Below are 24715 nucleotides of genomic sequence, written 5' to 3' on the forward strand. Positions count from 1 at the left end.
GAGTGTTGACTCCTTACTGGCAACACCTGGCTAGCCTCCACGTGGTGTGTTATGGGCAACATCGGGTCCCATCAGGGGCCCGATGGCCAATAAGCCAGATGAACAATGGGTACAACAGACTACACTAAAAACGATCAACACACTTTAATTCTCTGGCTTGACAGGGTACTGTCACTCGATGCAGAGAACACCGCAGAGATGGGAGAAATCCCAGGAGCCGCTAGACCCCTCAACATAACAAATATATATATATATATTTTTTTTTTGATTTGGTAGTTGTTGGCGCATCGGCTTCTGTGGCCATATTGCACCTCCCAAGGTTTTTGCAGTACTCTGATCCAAGCCCGAGGCGGGAATCGAACCCGCGACCTTTGGGTTGCCGGGCAGGTACTTTACCCACTCGGCTAGCCCGGTCGGCATATATATATATAGTTTATATATATAGTTTATATATTACTTTTATTTTTCAGGTACCTAATGATTTTTTCCATTGTTGCTACTTCCAGTTTTGCCAGCTTTTCTCCATTTCATCCCCAATCTACTTATCTACATTCCATTATGGTCGTTGGGTATTTATACTATTCTAGTAGTGCCCCTGGTCCACAAACCATCCTAATATATCAATATTTGGGGTTTTTTTAGGAGCATTAGCAACTAAGGCCATATTGCTCCGGGGATATGCGGTGGCCATTCCCTGACCTTTCCGCATCTTCCGTATTTGGTGGTGACGGGCTCGAACCCCGGTCTAATGAAGAAGCGTGTGCTACGCACTGCTGCTCCTTCCCACCAGGCTACGGAGGCGCCAATATATCAATAAATATAATTCTTTATTTTGCTGTAAACTTTCACTACAACCTCTTATTATTAATATATATATATATCTGCAGTCATTATCAATGCACTACAGGATGGAGTGCCTCCACAACAAGTCATGTTGAAAGAATGGACCATAATCTGCCACGCTGGTCCAGTGTGGGTTGGCAGATTGACCATATTTAGCAGTCAGGGGCCTGAACCCCAGTCAACTCAAAGAGTGTGTTCTATTGCACTCTTTCTTTTGACAACTCGGCTACAGATGCCAACACACATGCACGCCGCCCACTCGCTCGTGCGCACGCACGCACGCACATGCGTATGTATGTATGCAAGCATGCATTTTCAAGGTCACTTCAATACATTTCAAATAGCATGCTTATTAATGGATGAACTGGTTTTGAAACCTTCCAGTGCATGCAGCCATCTGTTATCTGAATTTTGACTAATGGCATACAGTTTCAATAAAGCAGAGCTATTTTTGAAATTATTTTCATGGCAACACAAAAATAGCTTTGAAATTTGGAGGAAGAGATTGCAACTGTTATAATCAAATGATTAAAATTTCATTTGATCCTTGACAATACAAGATGTGGCTATTAACTAACAAGACTGTTGAAATAAAATAAATATAATGAAATATTTTGTAGATTACAAGGCTAACCTCTCCAAATAATTGTCGCACGCGCACAGTTCTGGTGCCAGGTGGGCAGGAGCAGCAGTGCATAGCACACGCTTCTTGATTAGAACAGGGTTTGAGCCCATACCCACCATATACAGAGGATGCGGAAAGATCAGGGAATGACCACCGCATATCCCGGAGCAATATGGCCTTAGTTGCTAATGCTCCTAAAAACCAAATAACAAAAACATTTCTAGAAGTTTAGTCTCCCTCTGTAAGCCCTTTTTACACTTCAGTTGTTTTTCTTCTGAATGTCTTTAATGGACTGAAAATGGGTTCTTTGTAAGTATACTTTTAAGTTTAGGGAAGAGAAAAAAGTCACAAGGGGCTAGATCTGGTAAGTTCATGTTCACACAGAGGAATTTGTTTTTTTGGTCAGAAACTGGTGAACAGAGAGCACATTGTGTGTGCTGGAGTACTGTCTTCTCTGTGTTCTCTGCTCGATTTGCCTGTTCTGCTGGGCAAAAAACCCCAGTTTCGGGGGTGGGGGGGAACGTTGCTATTTACGCCTGACACCCACGGAGTGAAAAAAGCTTATAAAAATTCCTTGCATCATCGATGGGATTCGAACCAGGATCTTTTCCATCCAGTATGGAAAGGATAGTGATGATACCACTGTGCTACCCGTGCAGACTAAACTTGATGTAATAAAGAAAATATAATGGGGGCATAAGCAGAAGTGTATTAATGGAAGAATATAACATTGGATCATCAACATGTTTATGTTTTTTTATGTGCAGTTAATAAAATTGCATTCTTAATCTCTCTACTTCTTATTAGGCTTCATTATTTCTGCATTAAATACATTAAAAATAAAACTTTTTAGGTAATGGAAAAATCGATATAATGGCACCTTGAATCCCCAAAGGTACCATTATTCTGAAAGTCTACTATAGAATGTTTTACTAACAGTCTCATTTGGTGGGATGTATTCGGCCATGATAATTCCTTTAATATTGAACATAAATAAGAGCTTCATCATCATCATCATCATCATCATCAGCCATTTTCAATCCACTGCAGGATGAAGGCCTCTTAGTAACTTTCTAGTTCCTTCTGTTTTGTGCACTGGCCACCCATTTACTACCCACAAACTCATGAATTTCATCTATCCATCTCCGCCATTATCTTCCAGGTTTTCTTCTAGCTCCTTGGGTACCATTCTGTTATTCTCTTAGTCCATCTGTCATCATGTCTTTGAGCTGTGTCCTGAACAAGACCATTTTAGTTCTTTAATTTTTGATAAGAATATCCTTCACTTGAGTTTGCTGCCTAATTCATGTGTTTCTCTTCTTATCTAACAGTCTTATTCACAATATAATTTGTTCCATTCTTTGCTATGTAGTTCTCAGCTTCTCTTCCATTCTTTTGGTGGGTGCCCAAGTTTCACTTCCCTAAATCATGGTGGAGAGTATACACTGGTTCATTATTTTACGTTTCAGACAAACTGAGATATTGCTCCTCAGTATGTGACTATATTTCCTGAATGCTATCCATCCAAAATTTATTCTTCTCTTGACTTTCAGCCATTTATCATTATTACAGCTAATAACTTGTCCCAGGTAAGTATGGCTCCACCTCTTCAATTACTGCTCCTTCAATCATTATATCCCTTTCATCATTACTTTTGTTTTAGCCCTGTTCATCTTTAGTCCAAAATCCTTACTAACTGTGCATAAATGATTATAAGATTTTCTTCTAATTCTTTGAGATCATGGCTTATGACCACAATGTAATCTGCAAATTGTAAATGGTTTAGGTACTCTCCATTCACAGTGACTCTTTCTGTGACCAGTCCAATCTTCTGAAAGTTCCTTCAAGAGCAGCAGTAAACAACTTCGAGATACAGTCAGTCCTCGTATAACACGTGTTTACACTACACGATTTATAAATAGGGGAACGATATCTTATATAACACGAACCAAATTCGCTTATTCACGATTCGCCTTTGTGATTACAAGAAATGGCAGTCGAACACGGAATCACCCCAACCGAACGCAACACGATAGGAATGAAGAGAAGATTCTGAAAATCTATTTATGTTTTTTATATCAGTCAAGGGGAAACACATTTAACCATAATAACGTAAAAACCCACACAATTCCAGCTATCGGTATAATCGAAATGCAATTAGATCAAGTTTACTGCCAGTTTATAACAGATTCCACTAGCAGAAATGCAAATGGAAATTATTTTTATTGTGTTATAGCAGTAACCCCCAGAAATGTGTTTTAGTAAAATGTGAAGTGGTAATAGTGTGTCTCTGCCTTTACCGTGTTGTTTATTCAGTTGCTACACGCACGCAGCTTTGTTTATGTGAATCAAGCGTGCCTCCTCGTTTTTTAATTGTGCTTTATTCCCTAAAAATGAGTAAAAATAGTTAAAAGGTGTGAAAAGGAAGCGTCGTGGTGAAGATACTGCAGATTCAGAGAGAAAAAGAAAAGCAATATCGATAAACAGAGGCGGACTGGGTCAAAAATTCTTACCCGGGAAAATTTGTAGTGGCCTCATACTAGCGTTTATGGCCAAAATCACACCGGCCTTCGGCCTACCTGGGTTTCCTCGATAAGACTTATGGCCCAGTCCGCATGTGTCGATAGAGAAAAAATATGAAATTGTGAAACGCTTTGGGCGAAATGAGAGACCGTGTGATATTGCACATGCTACAGGCCTAAATGAGGAAACGCCGAGAATTAGAAAGATGCATAAAAACAACTTTCAGAGCAGGAACAACTCAAAGTGTAATTAAAATCCATTAGATAATTACACAAAGAATTGGAAGAGATGGAACGTCTGTTTCGATAGAAAATCAAACAAAAAACAAGTTTGCTTATGATAGAAGCAAAAGCATTAGCAATATTTAATTACGTAATACTCGTAATAAAATACGTAAGTATTTCATTATGATAATTTATTGTGTTTGGTAATGTTTTGGTTACAAATGTGTGTTCAATCTTGGGTGGTCGGCATCTAACCCTATTTTTCCCATAGGGCCTGTTGTTTATATTGCACGAGGGTTTCTAGAAACACAACTATCGTGCTATACGAGGACTGACTGTATTGTGTCTCCTTGTCAAACTCCTTGCTCAATTTTAAATTTGCTACTGTCTTTGTCTAGTATAATAAAGGAGGTAGCGTTCTCATATATTTTCTTCTAAATCATAATATATGGGGTATCTCTATGCCCTGTCTTTCCAGGGCCCAAAACATTGCCTTATGCTGAATGGAGTCAAATGCCTTTTCATAATCCACAAATGCCAGGCATAATGGTGTTTTATATTCATTTGCTTTCTTCATTAGCTGTGATATTACATGAAGGTGATCCATAGTTGAGAATCCTGTCCTAAAGTCAGCTTGCTCTTTCAGTTGATTCTCATCAAGTATTCTTTCTAATCTGTTAGTAATGACCCTTGTGAACAACTTGTAGGTGGTGAGATAACAAGCTAATTGGTCTATAATTTCTAATTTCCTTTCTTATGCAGCAAAATGATTGCATTATTACACTACTTAGGTGTCACACCTTTTCTAATGCATTTTGTGAAGAGTCTTGCCGGTTTTTGTGTTATGTCTCTTCCTCCCAATTTTAACAACTCTACAGTAACTTCATCTTCCGCCAGGGCTTTCTGATTCTTCATTTTCTTCAAAGCATGTTCTACCTCATCAGGAAGGATATCAGGTATGTCATATGTGTTACTAATTTGTGGTCCATCTTCCCCACTGCTGGCATCATTCCCGCGCTCCTTGTACAATTCTCTATAGTACTCTTCTGCTATTTGAATTATGCCTTCTCTGCTATTTATAAGTACACCATCGCTATTCTTCAGTTTCAGTATCATTTGTCTTTTTGTATTACTGCTAATGGCTGCAGATTTAAGTCCTTTGTTTTTTCTTAATGCTTGTTCTACTTTTCTTGTGTTAAATCTTCTTATTATATAATCTTCTTATCTTCTTCTCTGAGTCTCTTTCTAATGGCTTTGCATAACTCAGTATACTCAATTTTCTCTTTTTCAGTGTTTATCGCCTTCAGTTCATCATAACTAGTGTTTCTTGACTAATTTTTTACTCTTTGGATTTCTTTTTCCCTATAGGTTTCTTGGGCTTTATCACTTTTAGAAAGTTGTAATATTTCTTGTCGATATTTTGGTCCTGAGTACAAACTTGTTCTTAAGTTCCAGTACATACTGCTTTTTCTCCTTTTCTGTTATCTGAAAGACCTTCGTATTATTTACTTGAGTCAGTTTTTTCTTTTCTTTTCCTATATCTATATCAAGTGTGCATCTTACCATTCTGTGATCACTTCCAACATTTACCTTATTCAGGACAGCAACATCATTCACGATATATCTTCTGTTAGTGAGGATGAAGTCAATTTCATTAGTTGTTAATATATTTGGACTCTTCCATGTCCACTTTCTGTTCACCCTTTTCTTGAAAAAAAAATGTTCGTTACTGACAATCCTTAAGATTCTGCAAATTCCACAAGTCTTTCACCTCTCATTTCTTTCACCAAATACAAAATTTCCTATAGTCCAACTTTCTGCACTGTTTTGTCTTTTTCCAACCTTAGCATTGAAGTACCCCATAATGATAGTGTAGTGAATTTTCTGCTCATCAAGAAGACTCTCAATTTCAGTGTACATTCTTCAACCTCTTCATCATCACAGCTCAATGTTTGTGCATAAATCATTATAACCTTTAGCTTATACCTCTTAGAAATCTTGAGTATTAGTCTTGACACCCTTGGTGATGTACTTTTGAATTTCAAAATGTTGTTTTTTATATCTTTATGGACCTGAAAGCCAACTCCACCTACAGCAGATTTACACTTGATAAATTTATAAGAGATTAATTTCTTCTTGTTTCAGCCAAACCGATGATATTACAATTCATATTTTCTAGTTCCTTTTGCAACTCTAATATCCTGTCTTCACCGATGAGCGATCTTACGTTGTAATTGGCCAAGTTCAGTTTCCGTGCATGGCAGCCTGGTTGTACCCAGAGATTCTTAGCACCCTCTGCTTCCACTCTGATCCTCTTGCTGCCGTAAGAGGGAGGGGGGAGTGAAAGCCACTGGGGACTGAGGGCCATTTGTTTTGTCATGCTGTCACGTGCTGCAAGTTTTGGTCTTTTCCTCTTCACACTGACCAGGTGTCTTGAAGAGAACCACTCTACACGTTCATTGCCACTTAAGTGACGTAACAGTTTTTTTTTTGTTTTAGTTGGTTGTTGGCGCATCGGCTTCTGTGGCCATAAAGCACCTCCCAAGGTTTTTGCAGTACTCTGATCCACGCCCGAGGCAGGAATCGAACCCGCGACCTTTGGGTTGCCAGGTAGGCACTTTACCCACCCGGCTAGCCCGGTCGGCAATGTGACATAACAGGGCTTACCATCGAGAAGGTGTGCATGAGTGGATTTTAGGGAGGCAGGTCAACTGGTCTTCTCCTAAATCTTCTGTAATAGAAAGATATTGGATCCATCAGTGTTTTAGGCTGAGTGTCTGATAACACACAGAATATCTGCTCCCCTCTAAGCCCCGATGAGAGCTTACATAAGCTCAATTAAATGCATTCAAATACTCTTCCACACAACTTGCCCTACAGATAGAAACAGAAGAACTGATGAATAGGTTCCTAAATAGAGGATACCCGATTACCTTTTTCAATAGCATTAAATTAGAAGTTAAAGACAAAATAATCAATAACAGACATAATGACAGGATTAATAAAAAATATTTTATTTCAATGTCGTATGTTAAACACTGGTAGAGACAAATTAACAACCTTTTTAGAGGTACATAAATGAAAATAGTGGCAAAACCAGGCCGTAAATTGTATGCAACACTAAAAAAAAAAAAAAAATCACACAGTATTATCGACTTCCGAACAAACACATGACCTCGTCTACCACATTTCAGGTAAGGATTATGATTCTTCTTACATTGGATCTACCAGATGTATTTTAAACTTGAGGGTTAAGCAACATGAAGCATCAGTCCTTGCATCATGTGCGAATGCATCGGAACTAGCATTCCATGCAATAAATGAAAACCACACATTCCTGTTTAATGAAGCCAAAATTTTAAATATTCAACATAATTATACTAAGTTATTGATTGCCGAAACTTTAGAAATGAAATTACAAAAAAAAAAACTATTAACATTCGACATCCATTTCTCTTATCTGATTCATGGTCATTTGAAGGCATGCTTACCAAAGACTAATCTCCTATTTATAAGATTCCGAACACACACGGTTCATTAGTTTCATTCCACCCTGTGAATGGCACTTGTTGAAAAGTTTTAGTCTGCTTAAGGGAGGAATTTTTAGTGCATTTTAAATTCATCGTTTTATCGTACTTTTATCTCATTTTAATAGTATTTATTTCGTATTTCAAATTCGCTTTTATGACAAAATGTCTTCCTTCTCTAAAGGTTACATGGGGGTTTTGATATTTCTGGGGTCGGGTTGGGGTTCACCACTGTGATCCTGGAGTATTGGACTGCCCGTGCGTCAATAGTGAGGAACACGTTATGAGTTTTAAATTATTTTAAATTATGTAATCTGGTTTTAACATATCATTTCGTAATTTATTCACATAAGGAAAATTGGTAAAGAAGAAATCCTACTGACTGAATAAAAGGTAACTCCTTGTTTATTTCTAAAATTTTAATATTGAAGAAAACAAGAAGAATGGTTTTCATTTTTGATTTTGACATTCTTGCTTTTTTTGGTCTGGGGGAATGTTTTGTCTTCCATTGCATTGACTGTCTTAGTTTCTGGGCCATACTGGAACAGCCAACTTTCATTGAAAGTAATTACAGTACTCAGAAAGTCTGGATCTTCATTTTTTTTTTTTTAAACACCTTCACAAACTTGGAGTCTTCTCATTCTTTGATCTTTGTTCAAAATTTCTGGCACGATCTTGGCACACAGTTTTCTCGTGCCTAAATTTTTAGTTAAAATTTGTCTGTCTCTTTGTCCATACTGAGTTCGTTCTGATGCAACCATTCTAATGCTTAAATGACGATCATTTCTATGTCCACATTTTCATCAGTTTTCATGGATACCAGATGGCTTGGCCATTCATCATCCCCCACATTCTCTCTCTTCCTTCTAAAAATCTTTTACATCATTCAAACATGCAAACTCTTGCCATAGTATCTTCCCTATAAACTTGATATAACAACTCAACTTTCAACTGGTGTTTTCTTTAGTTTTGTTAAAAATTTGGGGTTTATTCTTTTGTCTATCATTTTTCCAGCAAACTGCAAAAACACAAGGTAATGAAAACCTCTTTCACTATAACGTAAATGAGCATGTGAACTAGGGAAAGGTTCAAGATCAACTGCTGTGACTTTGTTTCAAGGTGGTGCTTAGTGTGCAGTCTCGTTATTTAATAGCCACAAATTGTATTTTGCTCTAATTAAAGATATTATGTATACAAAGTTTTCATTTTTACAAAACTTCAAAATTCCACATACTTCACTCCACAGAATCAATCTCTAAACTAATTGCCCTGAGTAAATAGATACACACTGGCAAACTCACTGCTGAAAGGGTTAAACTAATAATTTTATTCTGAAAACCAATATAATTTTAAAAGTTACACTGACAGTCTTGATGTAAGATGTTAATGAACTTACCTATCCTTCTGACATCTAATCTTGCATCTTTTAAGTTTTCTAGGGCTTCTTCAAATGCTGATATAAAAATTAATTTTTCTTATTATTAAAGGTCAAATAAAATGTCATTTTCTGAGATAACACAGGCAACAAGTTAAAAGTACTTAAACTGCTCACCAAAAAAAGTTCAAAAAACCAAAGACTTCTAATGGAGGATGACAGAGTCACTACACCTGAAGTGTTTGTGAGCAACAACCATTTATGCTAAAATTAGGTGAAATTAAAGTAACTTAATTTAAATTAAGGAAATTATTCTGTTAGTACATGACAAGCAGACATGGGCTAAAGTAAATATGTAAGCAAACATTTTAAAGAAAATATTTGAAGTAATTTTGCTCAAAATCTTTGCTTCCAAGTTTAGTTCCAAGTCCACATATAACCAAGGGATTAATTTCATTAATTACAAAATTCACTTAATTTAATTCTTATTATCTGGATCCAATTCTGTGTACAAATTTCTGTTGTGGACATCTCACTAATACAACATGATCATATCATCCTCCATAAGCAATTCAGAACCTACACCATGACTTCAAATTTTGGATCATACTCAAATTGAAAAACAAATACTGGAGTAATTTCAGACATAAGACAAAAAATTACTTTGGAAACCACTGCAGTATTTCTGATTGAACAGAATAGTTTCCAATAAATGTGTTAAATTATTTTATTGAAGAACTTGCTGGAATATCCATTACACAGCAGGATTTGCTTAACCCTTTGGGAGTATGAATGTATATATTCGTTTTAAAGGTTGTTCAATGCAGTATCAGCAAATTAAATCTATATATATACAGATTTTCTTGAAACTCTATAGGGATATGCTGCCATTTGTTATTGTCTTTACTAGTAACCGTAGTCCTTTTTATATTTACAATAGTTCCAGAAATTGGCAAAGGAGGGTAAGATGAGATAATGTGGGCTGTACAAGTCAAAATTGAAATTTTCTGGAGTTTGGATAGAAGTTCATGAAACTGAATCAAATAATACATATACATAGCTGCCAGCTTTTGACTTTCAATAAACTGGACATCAGGTAATTGAAAGCTGGAGAAAAACAGAAGATTTTGTGAAAAAATAAGTTTTTTAAAATCCAAACTGCACAAGAAATTAAATTTCACTTACAAAAAACACCTTTTACATTAAAATACATAGTACAGTTTATAGATACAATATGCTTTCAAACATAACTTTTCTGTGGTTCATCAAGTAATTATGACTCCTCCAAAAAAGATACTGTTGCAGACTTTGCAGTTCATAAATTTCGAGTAAGTTGTTTATATATTGCACACACTGCTGTTTGGACTTGGCTGTCCAGAGCATTTCCAAAGCTTTTTCACCAGAAAGAGAAGATCTCAAATCAGTTTTTCATTCATTCTTTCTCACCTGGTTAAATATTTATTGACACTCAGCATTTCGACGAAGAATTATTAAAATGCTGATAATGACTTGGAATAATTTGTTATATTTCATGATTCCGTCTGCACCAGTTAGTTCCCAGCCAAGGACCACTGTACATAAATCAGTCTTCTTTCATAATAGTATCTGGTAGGTTCTCACACTGAAACAGACACAAATGATACTGAAAAACGTATATTACTTCATCTATTTCTTTATCTTTAACAACATCAAGTAGTGAAAACTTGTAAGCAAAAAATTTCAAATTCAAGAATGACATACTCTCAACCTCCTAGATATTGACTGGAACTTGTGGATTGGTTGTTGTTGTTATTTGGTTTTTAGGAGCATTAGCAACTAAGGCCATATTGCTCCGGGATATGCGGTGGTCATTCCCTGAATGACCTTTCCGCATCCTCCGTATTTGGTGGTGACGGGCTCGAACCCCGGTCTAATCAAGAAGCGTGTGCTACGCACTGCTGCTCCTTCCCACCTGGCTACGGAGGCGCCTTGTGGATTGGTCACTCGCACACTAGCAAGACTTTTGTGGATTTACTGGATGATTGTTATCTACAGTACCATGTTTGACAGGCAACCAGAGGAAGTAATACTCTTGATTTGATTATCAGCAGTGATTATTCATCCATTAAGAAGTTGCAGATAAAGGAACCACTAGGTGGTAGTGATCACAGTGTACCAATGTGGGATTTACTTAAAGATGTAACTACCATCAGGGTAAAGGGAAAGGGTTTTGGCTTTCATAAAGGTGACTACAGTGGTCTCAGACAGTTTTTAAATTCTTTAATGTAGGACCAACTGATGTTGTCAACAGCAAATTCTAAATGGGAAGCATTCAAGAAGTAATCTTGGAAGCTACAAAGCTTTATGTTCCAACTAAGAAATATTGTTCAAGTTTTAGGCCTAAACGGATGTCAGATGAACTAATGAGACTTGTACCAGACGAGAAAAATGCATGGGATGCATTCAAATTATCAGGCGACACAGAAGACTGTGGTAGATATAAGCTAGTCTCTAATCAAGTCACAAAGGAGGTTAGGCAAGCAAAGGAACATTACTAAAAAATCTTTGACAAAGGATGCAAAGAAAAACAGCAAAGACTTCTTTATTTATGTAAACTCTAGAAGGAAGGGAATAAATCAGATTGGCCCACTTGAGTAGGAGAAGACAGACAGTGTTAATCACTGGACACTGCTCTTCATGGACATGTTACTAGTGGACTCCTTGAGTTTGGTGTTGGGCCCATTGTTGTTCTGTATAGTTATCAATGATATTGATGAAGGTATATCGGGCATAATGTTGAAGTTTGCAGACAATACAAAGGTTGGCAGGGTTGTTAATGACAGTAAGGACAGTATGCTACTGCAACAGGATCTAGAAAAGTTGGGCAGATGAGATGAACAGTGGCAACTGAAGTTTGACACTGACAAAGCAAAGTACTGCATATGGGTAGCCGTAAATGAACCAGAAAAATGTACCAACTGTGTGGTACTACACTCAGGGAAGTGGAGAATTAAAATGACCTGGGGGTAATTGTGCACTCAGATATGAAGTTTTCTGACAAGTGCAGACAGGCTACCAGAGCAGGTCATAGGGTTTTGATATACAGTTTTGAAATTCCTGTATATCAATGATATACAGGAATTTCGCAGGCAGGGATAAGGATTTTTTTTTTTTTTTTTTTTTTTTTTTTTTGATTTGGTAGTTGTTGGCGCATCGGCTTCTGTGGCCATATTGCACCTCCCAAGGTTTTTGCAGTACTTTGATCCAAGCCCGAGGCGGGAATCGAACCCGCGACCTTTGGGTTGCCGGGCAGGTACTTTACCCACTTGGCTAGCCCGGTCGGCAGGGATAAGGAGGTGATTATCCCTTTATATAAGGCAATGTTCATGCCACAACTTGAGTACTGTGTACGAGTAAGGAGGCCTCATTTTAGGAAGGATGCATAGTTGCTAGAGTGAGTACAGAGAGGGGCAACAAGATTGGTGAGGGGAACAAAGGGGTGCTTTTACCACGAAAATCTCAAGTTCTAAAAATTGCAGTGTCTAGAGACTAGGCACCCACGAGGTGTTCTGACTGAGGTGATAAGGCCTTGAATTGTTTGCACAGGCTCAATGCTGATGGGATTCTTCCTTTTGCTCAGATTGCAACCCTGAAGGAGCATACACTCAAACTGAGGAAAGACAGTTGTAGAATCGAAGTATGGAAGTTTTCCTTTAGCCAGCAGGTAGTTGATTGCTGGAACAAACTTTCATCTGTCGTCGTGGAAGTTGATAGCTTAAATAAATTCAAGGAAGAAATTTTTTTGGCTGATGCTGCATAAGCTTGCTTTCTTGCATCATATGCCTCTACATAATGCTAATGAAGCGGACAAACATTTGGAGTAAATGAATGGATGAAATGGGAAGTGTTTTTTTTTTTTTTTTTTTTTTTTGGATGTACAGTATAAGCTTACTTTCTTGCATCGTATGTCTCTACTAATGCTAACTGATGATATATGTGCTACTAAGCATTTTTCATCGAAGCATTTTTCGATGAAAACTTGTGCACCATGTAGTCATATACAGCAATTAAGTACAGTCATCCCTCAGTTTTGCATGGTGCAGGTATGTATTTACTACCAAAATTTTAGATTGTGCAGCAAGTTTCGCTACCTGCACGATTTTTGTTTACGAATCTTCAAAAATAGAAATGAAGAGCAGATTTTGAAAATTTATGACTTTTATACGATTGAGATTTCAACTGAAGGGGAAACACATTTCACCATAATAACATGAAATTGCATAGAATTCCAGCTATAGGGATTATCACAAATGCAATAAGATTGAGTTTACTACCCGTTTATAATAGATTTCACTAACAGAAGAGCCCAATAAACCGGAAAGTGCAAATTGTTTTTATTGTTTTATGATCAAGATCTCCAGAAATGTTCTTTAGAAAAATATCACAAAACTGATTCTTATAACTTTGAAATAACTTCCTAATTCAGGAACCCCCCTTCAAGAGTTATCCTACATTAACTCTTCAAACAGAATGGTTTTCTGGTTCGAGCAACGTAAAGTGTTTTAATCGGTAACATTGCTTTTGCTGATTTAATATTTCTTGTCTGTATAAAGTGTGTATTAATTAGTGCCTAAAATGATGAAAGTCACAACAAAAAAATTTTAAATTTAGAGGAAAAATTAAAAATCATTAAGCAGTTAGAAAATGGCAAAAAGGTGTGACATTGGCCAAGAAATACAGCATAAATGAATCTAGCATTCAACGAATTAAAGAAAATCCTGAGAAAATTAAAAGTTCAGTTATTTGCTGAACTTTGGCTGTAAAAAGTACTACAAAAGTGAAAACTCTGTTAATAGAGAAAACTGAATTACTTTCTTTTTGGATAGAAGATCTTAATCAAAAAAGAATTCCTCTTAGTTCAGATATTATTCATGCCAATGAATAATATCTGAATAAAGGATATTCTATCCTTTTTACACAATATATTCCCCGTCTCCCTGACAATAGAGTCACCAACAATAACTAGTTCCTTTGGGACCAGTGCATTCTGCCTTGGAGATTGCCGCTCTAGGAGTAATAACCTTCGTACATGGATGTGAGGTATAATGGATTGAAGAATTATGTTCAAATTTACAAACACTGGCATAGCATTTAAAAGATACAAGCACATTGCATTATTCACGCTAGAAGAGAGGAACATGAACAAACTTTCTGCACAAGTGAGTATATGCCTAGAATTATTTGAGTGGCATACATCAATTGAAATTGTTTAAATCTATGTTTCCTTTTAGTAAGTCTTTCTAGATAGTACTATATCTACCAGATATTCATCTACTTCACAGAAGGCTTGCAGCTTCCTATTCAGTATACAAATTAATAAAATTACAAGGATAGCCTATTACCTCCAAGTGCTCAATCACCTCATCTAATAGCCTTGCTAATCCAGCTTTGAGGCCTACCATAACAGGTTGGCCTAAAAGCTGGATTAGCAAGAGTATTAGGCCTACCATAACAGGTACATTAAGTTTTTATAGGAATCCCACATGCTTTCTGGTTAGTTCTTGTTCAGAAGATGTTCAATGTAGACAATGTATTACCCTGTAGAGTTTTCAATGTAGCCAATGGGCTCCTGTTGTACCCAGATGACTTTTTCATTACAAAAGGCCAAAGATAAATTATTACCATCTGATAAAATGTTTACTTATTTTGAATTTACAGCCAAAAATTGGAGTAGGACTATTGTCAAATATAAAATCAAATTCTAAATATTATTAATAGGAAAGGGGGAAAAATTTTTTTTTATTTCTTTGAAATAATATTATGTCTTCTAAATTTATACATGTACTGTTTGATACAGTTTCAAGAACTTCTGAATACGAATTTCAGAGTATTTCTTTAAACATGAGAGCCACACTGTCTCATGTTGTTGAAAGAATGTGCCCTCCTACGCCAAGTTTTGAAACAATCATAAATATAAAAAAACAGCTACTATTACTTGTAAACTCAGATAATGATAGCAATGGCAGTACTCTAAAATATCTGTAGATATACAGCAGACTCAAATTAACCAGGATTGGATTAACTAGGGCACTTCAAGACTCCAAATTTAGAAAGAAAAAAAAAAAAAAAAAAAACAACCAGAAATCAAAAAAATTCAAGTAATAACTAGAATAGGTATAAACAGATATTTTGCAAGTCGTCAATAAGTGACAAGCGGCATTAGTGTACCTATTATCTTGCAATCCCCCGTCTTCACACCAGCCGCTCAAAAAAAAAAAAAAAAAAAAAAAAAGAGAAAGAGAGAGAGACCAAATGTTTAGTTTGTTTTAGTGCATCGTGTCAATTGTTGTGTTCCGTTGCAATGCAAAAAGGACAAATTTTATTTCTTTATTTATGTCAGGGATGTCGGAATTTTTTTTATACTAAATTTATTTTGTTTAGAGATCACGAAAATGATGGGTAAACGCAAAATAGTTGCATTTTCAGTTAAACAAATAGTTGAAATTATTCAAAAGTTGGAAACGGCAAATCTTTTAAATCTCTAAGGAATCATTATAATAAGGATGTATCAAAATGGCCAAACATTAACAATATCTTTTTCTCATAAACGACCCTTCTAAGTACACGGTTGAAGTGAGAGGTCCTTTAGCACTTCAGATCACAACTTGGTGACTGTCTCTTCTCCAATGGAGCCTTTATCTCATGGCTATTCCCAACCTCGTGTTGTTTGGCATTACAAGAATGCAAAATGGAATGACATGCGAGATTTCTTTTCTTCTTTTCCTTGGTCGGATTACTGTTTCAAAACTTCTGATGTCAACGTTTGCTCAGATCGTGCCAGTGAAATTATTCTTGCAGGAATGGGATCCTTTATCCCACACTCCACTTTAAAATCTCGTCCTTTATCTAAACCTTGGTTTTCCAATAAATGTGCTAAGGCTGTTCAAGAGAAGAATGTTGCATATCGTAATTGGCTTGTTTCTAATTCTTCAGTTTCATTTTCTGCCTACACCAAAGCTCGCAACAATTGTAAAGCAGTTATTAATCAGTCCAAACTAGAGTTTGAACAGGCTAAGAGTAGAAAACTTGCTTCTTTCCCTAATGATAGCCGAGCATTCTGGTCCCTTGCCAAAGCTATTGGCCGCAACATTCGCCCATCTCTGATCCCACCTCTGTCCAAACCAGATGGTTCTGTTGTCACTTCAGCCAAGGATAAAGCTGACCTGCCAGCATCCCATTTTTCTTCCAACTCATGTATTAATGATATTGGTAAAACACCTCCCACCATTCCAACACTCTCCATTCAATGCCTCCTGTGGTCTTCCGTCAAAAGGATGTCAGAAGGATTTTGACGAATCTTGATGCTAAGAAAGCTCCAGGTGCAGATGGTATTTCTCCACTTGTTCTCAAAACATCTGCTCCTGAACTTACTCCTATTCTTTGCTGCCTTTTTTCACTTTCTTATTCCAAAGGTGTTTTTCCTTCTGCTTGGAAATTTGCACATATCAAGCCAGTTCCTAAAAAGCGTGACAACTCCCTCCCATCAAATTATCGTCCCATTGCAATTACTTCTACTCTTTCTAAAGTAATGGAGAAATCAATTAACCACCAACTCTTAAACTACCTAGAAACCTTCCGTCTGATCAACGATCATCAGTGGATTCCATCAGTGTTGATCCACTGGTGATATTCTGGCTTATGTTACCCATTTATGGACTAATTCAATGGAAAGGTTTGGTGAAACACAAGTAGTTGCTCTTGACATCTCAAAGGCTTTCGATCGTGTTTGGCATAAAGGTCTAAACAAGCTTCCATCTTGTGGTTTGCCAACTGGTTTTACTAATTGGTTATCCAGTTTTCTCTCTGATCGCTACCTGAGGGTGATGGTAGATGGCTCTCTGTCTTTAACTTCTCCACTAATGCTGGTGTCCCCCAAGGTTCAGTTCTTTCCCCCACTCTTTTCTTCTTGTATATTAATGACCTTCTTCCATTGACTGGAAATTCTATCCATAGTTTTGCTGATGATAGCACATTGCATTCCACATTCCATTTTGAGAACCCTTGTCCTGATCAATCAGCTTCAACTTCTTGAAAATCTGCTACCAATTCCTTAAATGCCAATTTTCAGGTAATTCTGCAGTGGGGCAAAGACAACTTAGTTGATTTCAACACTTCTAAAACTCAGTCTTGTCTTATATCTTGCAAAAAGGATTCTTCTGCTCCTATGCTTATCTTTAGTGACACTCCGATTTCTAGGCAAAATGATATATCTCTTTTGGGGATTACCCTGACTTCTAATCTCTCTTGGCACACTACACACATTACGAATATTGCTTCCTCTGCATCTAAAAAACTTCGTTTTCTCTTTCACTCTTGGCATTAATTTTATTCCATACAGCTGTTCACTCTGTACAAATTGCAAATCCGCCCTACCATGGAATATTGTTCCCACATCTGGGCAGTGCCCCCCAAAACCTATCTCAGGCTTCTAGATTCTATTCAGAAGAGGGCAGTTAGGTTAATTAATGACTCCTCTCAAACAGTCTCTCCACTCACTGTCTCATAGATGTAATGTTTCTGCTACATGCCTTTTCTATAGATACTTTCATGGGAACTGTTCTTCTGAATTGTTCTATTATTCCTGCTCTCTCTTTCAAAACAGTCCGAACACGTGCCGCCACCAGCCAACATCCATTTACTGTCCAATTTCAAACTCACAGAACCAACTTTTCATATTCCTTGTTTATTCATTCAACTGCTGTTTTCTGGAACAACCTTCCTTCATACGTATTCCCTGAAAATTACAGTCTACAGAAGTTCAAGTCCAATGTCAAGGAATATCTTCTTTCGTCTTCTCAACCTCCAACCAAGCACGGTACTAAGTACTATAGGTTCTAATACCTCTCGTGTTTGGGGTTTACATAAAAAATTTTTTAAAAAAGTATCACACGGAATTCAGATTTGTCAATAATAATATAGGTGCAATATGTTATTAGTCATTCCCGAGTTACGTACAACTCGACAAAGGAAGAAGTCCTGGAACATATCTGTTACATATGTCGGGGACTTTTGTATTTTGTTTTTTACTATCTATCCCGGAAAATTGAGAGTCTACTGTATATGTATATAATTTGTTGATGTTGCAACATTAAAAGAACCTTCAAAATGTGTGTTGTATGCAAGCATACATGTGAAAGAGTTAATGGTGCAAGAGATGGGCTTAACTTCTGGTAGGGGAAGTGCAGTTTTATGGGCTTTACTCTAGTGGTAAGATCTGATTATCCCTCCCTTGTTGGGTGGTTTGTTAGGTGTGCAGACATAGGATGGTAATGACTGTGGGTTTCCTGTGTACTTTAGTAGAAAAGGAGTCCCTAATATTTCTCACAAATATGTCCAAGAAAGAATTTAACTTTCCTTTGATTTCGAGGCAATTTAAACTATCTTTTTGAACCAGATGTTACTGGTGTCAGTTTATTTGCAAGTTGCCAACTATGGCTATAATAAGGCAACTTTGAGTGTTATAAAATATGCATTCCTTATGGATAACAGGAAATTTATTTAATATTAGTATTAGTGCCAGGGTGTATAGAAGCCACAGCCTTTTGCTACACTATATCAAAAAATAAAATTAGAAATAAAAATTAAACTACCTAAATGATTCTTTCCTCACATATGTATCTAGATTTTTTTTTTTTTTTTTTTTTTTATGAAAACCCCAAACACGAAAGGTATCAAAACCTATAGTACTTAGTACCGTGCATGGGTTGAAGGAGAAGTATGGGGGGGGGGGAGATGCCGAAAACTTTGCTCTAGAGTAGGGGTGGGCAACAGCCAGCCCGCGACGATGTTGAATCCGGCCCCCTCGGTAAATGCATAAATATAGAAAATCCATACCTGACTACACTCGCCGTAAATGTTCGGCTTAATTAGGTTCAATCGGGAATCGTGGCCAGTACAACAGTAACCAAGTGATTCTACGCAGCGTCAAAGAGTTATTTCCTAATTATTATTGTAGCATCGATCGAACGAAGTTCCTTTGGGTTTGACTTCTTATTGAAAAAAATAATATTGGTGCGAGATATTTTATGTTTTATGCCTTTTCTAATTATTACAATTTTTAATTTAATATAATTTATAGCCCATAAAATGAGCCAATTAAAAAAAAAAGAAAAATTGATGCCGAATGCCGCATTTTCAATGATAATTGGACATTCAGATATTTTTTTTAAAAATACATTAATAATTTGGTAATTCAAGTAATATAACATTTTTTAGGTTCTGATTTTTTTTATTAAATCGTTCAATCTATTCCGGCCCGCATCATGATGCAAAAATTTCATTCGGCCCGCATCATGGTACGAAAATTTCATTCGGCCCGCTGACGAAAAAAGTTGCCCACCCCTGCTCTAGAGACTAAACATGGGTTTCACCACTTCAAGCCTCCAAATAAGCAAAGTAGTGGTATTTCACCAGTTGATGAAAGTCATCTACCACCTTAGTCTGTTAAAGATATCAGCCTAAAATTCATCTAGGCAACTTATTTTACAGTAATTAAAACTCTGGATTAAAGGGAAAAATGTCTTACAATCTAGTCTAAACCTCTTCCCCAGTAATTTGAATTTATGGTCTCTATTTCTGGAATCATTTATAACAGCGTAAATTTCACCTATATTCATGTTACTTTCTCCTGAGAGCTTTATAGACCTCAATCTAAGGTACCCTCTAAGGTACCTGGTTGCTAAGCTGTGTTAAGTCCACATGCTTAAACTCTTTCGTCATATGGATATCCTTTTGCTGATATTACTAAGCATGTTGCGGTCTTGAAACCCTTTCAAGAAGCACAATAATTTTTTTTTTTTTATGTGCAGTTTCCATATTTAGACACAGTATTCCAAGTGTGGAATATTTTATCCAAAATGTTTAAATAACATCAAAATCATATGAAATCATATAACTAAATAATATTTATTATACATATACACAAAAAAGATTACCATCAATATAAATGTCGTACCTTCTTCTGCTAAATTTTTTTGTCCCAGCTTCATGAGACACTGTCCTTTTCGCTGATATAGCTTAAATCTCAGATCTAAAGGATACCTATAGGCAATAGCCCTCTGGATATCATCAAGACAAGCCTTTAAAGTGATGGTGAGGGATAGGGTTGGGAGGAGAAAAAGTCTCATTTGAAATTTGTTTAAAAATTCAGAATTATATACATATTTAGCATTAATAAATGGAACTCTCTACAGTAAAATTCTAATTATCTGTAATTTCAATTAACCAAAAATTTTATTTTTTAATACCTCCTCCATAACATTACTCAAAGAAATCGACACATTTAACTGTTAGACACAAAAATATCATATATGATAAAATAAATAATTACATTAATATAAAGCATTACAAATGAAGCAAAAGTAATCATCTGTCACTTCTTTCCTAATACTAACCACAGTGCTATGATACATAAAAAAATTCACTGTAAAAAGAAAAAAAAAACACCATAATGGCATCAAAATTCATCACTATGCACTGTAAATGAAAAACTGTGGTAATAAATTTGTATGGCTAACAGAACATGGCTGACTGAAGATGCAGATGATCCAGTTGATCACATTTTGACAAATTAAAAAATATTGTTTGTCATTAAATATAATGCAAATCAGAGGAAGGGGAGAACCATAGCCATATAAGATAAGTGTTGACCATTCTTTCCAGGAGTTTGCACAGACAGCTAGTCAGAGTAATAGGAGTAGTTTGTTGGAATTTTAGGATCTTTTCCTGGCTTAGGTAAAGCAAGAACAATTGCCTTATATCAAGAATCCAGAAATTGCTCCTACAGAAAATTCTATTATACAGATAGAGCTGTTGGTTCATGGCTTTTGCTGACAGATGATTAATCATTTCATAATGTATGAGACCTGGTAATATTTGACTTGGTAAGAATTAGAGCTGTTTTTAATTCTTCTATGGTAAAAAGTCCATTATATTGATGAAAATCCTTAGATTTGAAGTTAAATGACTGCTTTTCTTTTTTTCTCTTTGAGTACCAGAAACTCTGTGGAGTAAGATGTTGAAGAGATAGAGCAAAAAGCCTCCTTGAGAGCACTGGCTTTGCAGCTGGGTCTGTAATAACACATCCATTATATTCCAGGACCAATGAAAGGTGTAATGTGTATTTTTCCCTTAATTTCCCAGATTTTGTCCCAGATAGTCTTAGTGCTGATCAACTGGACAATAGTGGATGCAAGTGGATCCACGCTTCCTTTTGGCACCGACAACAAATATAGCATGTTTTGACGTGTGCATTTAAAGGATAAAGATTAAATGTAGTAGCATATCTTCAAAATATCCTCAAGCTTTGTGTTGAACCTTTGTTTTTTTTTGCTATGCACTCTACATTCCACCCTATTATAAATTTTGGGAAACATTGGAAACTAGGAGGGTGTTTTTGTAATTTTAACTGCAACTGCATAGATAATTTTTCTGCGATGTTACCACTGCATCACTGATAGGCTTTCATTGCCTGTGCTAATGTTAAACTCTGCCAGATGTTGAAAGGAATTTCAATCAGCCTGATCAATCTTCTACTGTGATAACTTAAAATACTGGGATAGCTTAAAAGTTAGACATGGGCACCCACCAGGTAAGCAGGTTATCACAGGGAAGTGATCAATTCTCCTCCAACTCCCAAGTAAGTGCATGAAGGGGAGCATATATAAAGATCTATAGCATATGTAAAAGGTGTTATTTCCCACATTTACAAGTGAGAGGTGTTCGTCACAGCATGAATGTGACCCAAGAACCATGCCAGGGGAAGGCAATGCATAATAAGATCATCAAGGGGATGATCTCATTATGTCTATGAGATGTCAGTCTCAGATGGCAAATAGATGGAGCCGACTAATAAAAACAAAACCCTACTATAAGGAAAATTGCTACCGCTTCTATGTTGGTGAAAAGTAATCCAGATCAAAATGGGATCTGGTTGTCCACAAGGATAGCAACTCCACCTCCAGTCCTGTCCCTTATGCATGATAGTAATATTATGCAAGGTAGAGTTTTCATTTCCCTTCAAATATGTCTCCTGCCAGCAAAAGCAAACTGGCTCGGGCTTTTGCAGGAGGGCCTTGATGTCACCAGAAACCATGACAATTCCATTTTAAGAATTTAGCCATTATTTTGGCTTGGCATCTCTGCCAATTGGCTTCTGAAGTGCTGATTGGTTGGTTGGGTTTTATTGGCGCATTAGCAACTAAGGCTATAATGCGCCAAAACCTTGTCATAAAAAAAGTAAAACTTTCAGTGACCTAATGAATTAGGTCACTAAGTCAGGGTATAAAAACAAATATAAACTGTAAAAGACAAATATCAGTAAACAAGTAACAATAATAAGATTTTTTAAATGGGAGTAAAAATGTTTACTGATTTTAGAAAGCTAAAAATAGTAGACACATGGTCATTGTCGGATAAAATCTGACAGAGTGTATATGGCTCAGTCAGATGGTTAAAAGCAGTAAAACGAGCATTTCTAAAATTGGTACAATCACATAAAATATGTCAACGGATAAAATGGTGTCACACTGCTCGCACATAGGAGGGTCATCAGCCCTCAGCAAAAAGGAATGTGTCACATGACAGTGTCCTATGCAGAGCCGAGCAAGAATAACTTCCTCTTTGCAATCCCTGCGTAAGCTGGACCGCCAAGGATGGATCACAGGCTTAATTCGACATAGTTTGTTTGTAGTAACCAGGCGATGCCACGAATCTTGCCATTGAGATTGTAGGTTACTACGGATCACTTGCCTGTAGTCTGTATAGGGCACTAACAGGTCAAGATTATCCGTCAGGGGTGCCGATTTGGCTGCAATGTCAGCCAAATCATTTCCTCTAATCCCAATGTGATTGGGGATCCAGCAGAAGCGGATATCGAATCCACTTACATACAGGCTGTATATTATCTGCTGAATTCGGGACAGGGTTGGATGATTAGTGCGGGACACCGCTGATAAAGCCTGTAGTGCACTCACTGAATCGGCATATATAATACACCGTTGGTATCGGTGTTTTCTTATGTGATCTAGAGCTAACTCTATAGCATGCAGCTCTGCAGTGTAAATGCTGCAGTCAAGGGGTATCTGCTCTGATATGGTATTATCTGGAAAAACAGCAGCAGATCCCACATACGATTCTGACTTCGAGCCATCTGTGTAAACTAGCAAGAAGTCAAGAATTCACGGTGTTGTGAATAGAGCTGCAGGTAGACAGAAGACGGAGTATTAGACTTCGTCGCAATCTTGAGCGAGAAGTCACATGCTGGTGTTTGTGCATGCCAGGGTGGAAGGGGCTCCTTTGGTGATCGAGCAACCTTGTCTACCGAGATGTTAAGCTCATTGAGTAGCTCTTGAACACGAATGCCGAATGGGCGATTGGCGGTCCGTCGTGTGTTATAAAGATTTTCCCATCGTGGCTCGAAAACGGATGTCCACGTGGGATGGTCTGGCAGGGACTTCGGCTTGAAGGCATATTGTAGAGACAACTGCATTTGTTGAAGCAACAAGGATGGTTCATTTGCTTCAACATACAGACTTTGAACAGGTGATGTTCTGAATGCACCAGCAGCAATACGAATGAATGGCTTGATGATGGATGGGGTCAAGCCAACGAACAGCGCTATTTCTGGCAGATGCATGTACCTGAGACCCATAATCTAATTTTGACCGTACAAGTGCACGGTATAGACGTAGTAGAGTGCATCAGTCTGCATCCCAAGAGGTAGAAGAGAGAGAGCGGAGAATGTTCAGCCCTCTCGTGCACTTTGTGCGTAGCTGACGAATGTGTTGGACAAATGTCAGCTTTTTGTCAAAAATGAGTCCCAGAAATTTCGCCTCTGATACAACTGGAATGGTGCTTTGTCCAAGTCATAATTCAGGCTCAGGGTGGAGGTTACGTTTGCGACAAAAATGTATGCAAACGGTCTTCTCCGGTGAGAACCTGAAACCATTGACCGTGGCCCAGGAGTTAAGACGGTCAATAGCTTGTTGCAGTTGTCTCTTAATAACCCTCATATTGCATGATTGAGAGAATATGCTTAAGTCATCGACGTAGAGTGCATTGTTTATAGTTGGAGGAAGTTGTTCAGAAATAGAATTTATTTTAATGGCAAAAAGCGTGACACTTAAGACAGATCCTTGTGGTACCCCCTCCTCTTGGCAAAAGGGCTGTGAAAGGGAGGATCCTACACGGACTTGGAAATAACGGCAAGATAAAAAATTTTTAATAAAAACGGGAAGGTGACCTCTTAGACCGAGATTGTAAAGGTCATTTAAAATACCAGGTTGTGTCGTACGCTTTTTCCACGTCAAAGATGGACACCAAATGTTCTCTTTTTAGGAAAGCATCTCGGATAGATGTTTCCATTCTAATTAAGTGGTCCTGTTTCTTCAGAAGCCGCACTGAAAGCGGGAGAGAAGGTCATTCGATTCTAAATACCATAAGAGACGAGCATTGACCATTCTCTCCAATATTTTGCACAGACAGCTGGTCAGAGCAATAGGACAATAGTTTTGTGGACATTTAGGATCCTTTCCTGGCTTAGGAAAAGCAAGTATAGTTG

General features: G+C 37.1%; 1 protein-coding gene across 1 annotated transcript in view; it reads right to left on the reverse strand.

The window, feature by feature from the left end:
• Positions 1–24715, reverse strand: part of LOC150077478 (protein-lysine N-methyltransferase SMYD4-like) — a 336848-nt gene that overhangs the window by 248803 nt on the left and 63330 nt on the right. The window contains exons 4-5 of the mRNA XM_090385914.1: positions 20111–20234; positions 9139–9195 (exon numbers count right to left, since the gene is read on the reverse strand). Of these exons, the coding sequence (XP_090242040.1) occupies positions 9139–9195; positions 20111–20234 (181 nt within the window). The remainder of the gene's footprint in view (positions 1–9138; positions 9196–20110; positions 20235–24715) is intronic.

Source organism: Mastigoproctus giganteus, chromosome 12 (assembly GCF_048544385.1).
Source record: "Mastigoproctus giganteus isolate SK-2022 chromosome 12, ASM4854438v1, whole genome shotgun sequence".
NCBI classification, from domain to species: domain Eukaryota; kingdom Metazoa; phylum Arthropoda; class Arachnida; order Uropygi; family Thelyphonidae; genus Mastigoproctus; species Mastigoproctus giganteus.